Source organism: Synchytrium microbalum (genome assembly GCF_006535985.1).
Source record: "Synchytrium microbalum strain JEL517 chromosome Unknown SmJEL517_scf0004, whole genome shotgun sequence".
Lineage (NCBI taxonomy): Eukaryota > Fungi > Chytridiomycota > Chytridiomycetes > Synchytriales > Synchytriaceae > Synchytrium > Synchytrium microbalum.
In genome coordinates this window covers 858,856-863,260 of record NW_022158353.1, presented here as the reverse complement: position 1 = coordinate 863,260, position 4,405 = coordinate 858,856, and the positions used below count along the sequence as shown (strand labels likewise).

Below are 4,405 nucleotides of genomic sequence, written 5' to 3'. Positions count from 1 at the left end.
GCGAAAGAGCCTTGCATATGTCTCTCATTCGTCTACTGAACCACCTTGTCCGGGTCAAGTCTCATCTTGGCTTGCAAAAGCTGGTTGTTTTCACGTCGTTGTGAGTTTAAACATGAACACGAACGTTCCTGCTTTCACGTGTAGGATTGTGCAGCTCAAATCGCCTGGATCAAATAAAACATAGAGTGCAATGTTGATCGCGAGATAAAATGTAATGCCCGTGTTCCGTGTTATTCTATGATTACGTGATTGTGTCATAGCCCTCTGTCTTTCGTCAACGCATTTACTGGATCTTCCGGCCCACCTAAATCTGAAAGAGTGCATTTGGCCGCGTCTCCTCTTGAAATAAATCCATTGTAATCTTCTGACATTACAGACTAGTTGTTGAAGCAGCAGTTCACACAAACGGCAGTATGCAGTGTATCGGTATTGAAGGAAAATGTCCGGGTTTCTGACTCTTTACTGCAAGCATGCTTCCAGGTTGTTACTTTTGACCCGTCTTGTGGTGATGAAACATGGTGTCCATGATTTCAAAGGCAAGTCAATAGAATGTTCAACTGACAAATGATCTGCCAATTGAAACCAAGTCCAATCTCTCGATTGTTGGTGGGGTTTCCGACAGAAGGCCAATTCGTTGTTGATCCACACATGCGGGCTCTGGAATGTCTTTGAAAGAACATATCCCAGTGACACGTCAGCCGATGCACGAAGAGACAGACCACGGGAGGGTAGATCTGAACGACTTTGATGGAGTTTGCTTCATTCTTTCACTTGATGACATTCCAGAAATCCAAAGCTTTCATAATTGTGACTTCAGCAGTAACAACAGCAGTAACAAGATCAAGAACCAAGACTGGAAGAAGGTGAGGCCAGGGAGCCAGGTATACCTTCTAGTATGCTAGAGCTCTGGGAAAGGTACCACTTTTTTTCTCAACGGCAAGAAGGTGGTGATAAGTAAAGGCACTGAAATGCAGTATTTTAATAGTTCCCTTCGTCGTTTCATATCTGCTTCTCTGCAACATGGGCTAAAACGTATTGTTGGTGACAAAATTGAAAAATGTTTGGATCCAGAGCTTGCTTTCCAGTACTGTGTCTCTGATCATTCAATTTTGGATAAATATTGGGATCCAACAACTCCTGTTCCTCTTGTTTATTCCACACAATTCCAGTAACGTGAGTCCAACTGACTCTGATTTTTAGCAAGCGACACGTTGAGATCGCCAGTCAAGGCCATCCGTTTTGTTTTGGATTTCCAACGTATCTCCGTTTCCCGTGACCGGAGGCTTGTCTGAATGCTGCTGTTGAAAATGCATGGGTTCCAGGTCACAAGACTCTTTTCATCAAACATCTGGTATGCCATCACCACCAAGTGCAATCTCACTGCCAATGTCCAAGCATTTTGGTGATTTCACCAGGATTTCCGCCATACGGTAACCTCAAACAACTTCAAAAGCACTGACAGAAGGAATGACCACGTTTGGTCGGGGGACCATATGTACTGCTGTCAATGCTTCCACAATTCCAAACAACAATTATTGTCATTTTCAACGGTTGCGATCGCTTCTGAGTACCTCTAAAGTAATCGAGCACTTCGGACGGTTCAAGAAGCGCTGACACGTCTCATCTGTTGCCTTGAAGTCACCCTCTCTCGCTCTCTCTAACCTTCATTGTTTGTTGCATTCATGATCGAAACGAGACAGGGATACCAAGTGGAATATCCACCCATTTGAAAGTATCGTCACGTCTTTATCTTGCTTTTTATCGATACGGATCTGTGAACGTACACTCTTGTCGGTGTACTTAATCGCTCGTGCGTCTGTAGAAAATATGCTTCAGAATTACAGCTGGACGCATTGAAGCACATGCGGTCTGACTCTTCTTTTAATTATAAATGGTAGAAAGCTGTGCAGCTGTGCTTACAAAGACATCTGATAGCCATGAACACCTCCAGACTTGAAGACTGGTCGTCAAATTGCTCAAAGGCAACAGTCTCTTTTTTGTTTGCACAATTCTCAGGATCAGACGCTGGACCCGAACACTCTTTCCGCAATGTGTGCAGAATCTGTATCGTCTCTGTTCTTTGGTCACACTTCCGCTGGACGTGGTCACAACCAGAACTACAAAATCAACGCGCTTGACTGTGGGTAATAAGAGCTGCAACGCCTGACTCAATCGTGCAAAATACAAGACTTTCCAACAATGCATTTACTTGAATGCGATGATAGTGTTCTATGTATGATCTATGATTTACAACAATCCCTTATCCTTTATCAACGAATTCACTCTATCCTTCAGCCCATCTACACGATCTAATAGCGCGTTGGTGTACTTGACAGCTTCTCGTCGTGAAGCACGTACATTGTCTTTCTCCGAGATAACTCCGTCGAGCTGCAATAGTTGTTGTAACAAAAGTTCACTCACTCTAGCATGCGAGTCCTTCAAATGCTTTATAGTTGGTAGTGGCAGAGACGATGTCATATGGAGTCTGTCTTCGCTTGCTGCTGTGTGCGCAGCTATAAAGCTTTGAGCCTGATGACTGTACAATTCGATTATTGGCAAGAGAGTCTCTTTCGTTTTGGTTGTAATTGCATTCAGTTTATCTATGAGGGATGATTCTCCGTCGTCGGATGTTGCTTCAGTTGATTGTGTTGTTGTAGTGGTTGTTGGGGTGGTGGGAGATTGTGGTGTTGCATGAGTTTTAGATATGGGTATCTTGGATTCTGGTTTCACTTGCTCCATCTATAAAGATATGGTAATAAAAGGAGGGTTCGAGTCCGACATCTTTTTTCAAACGCTGCGTCAGACTCTCTCAACAGTACCTGAGGGCTGGTTTCTCCTAACATGGTGATCCTTGTCCCTGCCCTCACTCTATAGTCACTGAGCTTAGCATTGAAATCTTTCATATGAACTAGGAGAGTGGCGTGTGAGGTGACGCTCAAACTGTATGTTGATGTGTTTTTCAGATGCCATGCATCCGTCAAGTGTTACCTCCCGATTGAAGCAGCTTCATGTTCGATAACGAGACATTTGTGCTCTGAGCTAATCGTGCAGCGAGAGCACCAAGAGTCACTGCCTTGGGCCAAGAATCTCCAAATTGTTCGAACTCGTTCTTGAAAAACACCTCATATTGCTTCTGCTCGGTTTAAAAGAGTATTAGAACTAGAGCAGAGATCGACGACAACAAAATATCATCCACACCTTCTTCCAGATCACTATCACCGACATGATGAGCTTATTTCGACTTAGAGGAAAATTTTGATTTGAGTTGTGGTGAGAACTATGCGCGTATCAAAGACATCAATGTCCACGTCATGCATTATGCACCAGGCCAGTCAAGAATGTGGTAGAAGCTGTTCGCATGGCTTATTACGTGTTTTTCAGAAGCACGCACACTTACGCGTCGGGATAAGGAACAATTTAGATGGTGCATCAGCTATTATTGCTAGTAATAATTGTAGCGAAAACATAAAGTAGGGGCGTTTTATGATATTAAAATTATGCAAAAGGAAAAAAATCAATCCCGGTGGATCAAGCAGTCGTCAATCGTTGCGGCCTTTAAAACCCACTACTGTTGCTGTTGCTCAACACCATTCTGAGGCATAGCACCATCGGCGGAAACCGTACTATATCGGACACCATTCGTTGAGCTCATTGGAGTACCAGATCGGGAGGGTGATGTAGCTGCAGCTGCCTGTTGTTTTTGCTGAGATTGTTGAGCCTGTTGAAATTGCCATCTATAAGCGACGAAACTCCTCAAATCAGGAGCTGCCAAGACTAGCAATGGTAACTAGAGATATAGAGTTGGTGTGTGAGTCAAGATTCGAAAAGCGGATCGATTCGTAAGAGAAACATCGTCACCGTCACCACCGTCACCACATCACCACCACTCTCACAATCAAACAGGATCCAATCGATAGATGACATTGTTAAGACTACTATAACGTCACACAATTCGTGCTTCAATATGGCCATTGGGCGATCATCGTCCTTTACAACCACCAGATGAATGAAACCCGACACACCGCCAGATGAACAGTGGGAAGACAATAGACATATGGAATCGGCCACCACTACATCACTGATCAAGGCAACATGCCAAGCACTCACCCGTGCATGTAGGTCTAATTGCGACAGCAAGAATGCTTTATCAAGTGGACCGAGGGCAGAATCTCGAATCCTTAATATAGCAGCTTCAAAGGCATCGGTCTCTGTTACTTCAGGTACAGCGCTCTTCATTGTTCCAGTTGTGCTATTGCTTTTATACATGGTCTACTCAGAGATTGAGATTGTTGACTAACGTGGGAAAAAGGTGATGAAGAAAAAGGGTGAAGCCGAAGTCAGATTAATGAACCTGCCGAGGAGAAATATGATGAATCAATGAAGGACACGAGTGTTTAGCCTATAT

The 4,405-nt window shown here is 43.9% G+C and overlaps 1 protein-coding gene across 1 annotated transcript; it reads right to left on the bottom strand.

Annotated features, from left to right (window-relative positions):
* Positions 1–2,247: 2,247 nt before the first annotated feature.
* SmJEL517_g01336 (uncharacterized protein) lies at positions 2,248–3,225 on the bottom strand (the record flags this gene model as incomplete). Its single annotated transcript, XM_031167264.1, has 4 exons — positions 2,248–2,739; positions 2,820–2,908; positions 2,989–3,133; positions 3,199–3,225. 4 exons carry the CDS (start codon positions 3,223–3,225, stop codon positions 2,248–2,250), a joined length of 753 nt encoding a protein of 250 aa, XP_031026710.1.
* Positions 3,226–4,405: the final 1,180 nt, after the last annotated feature.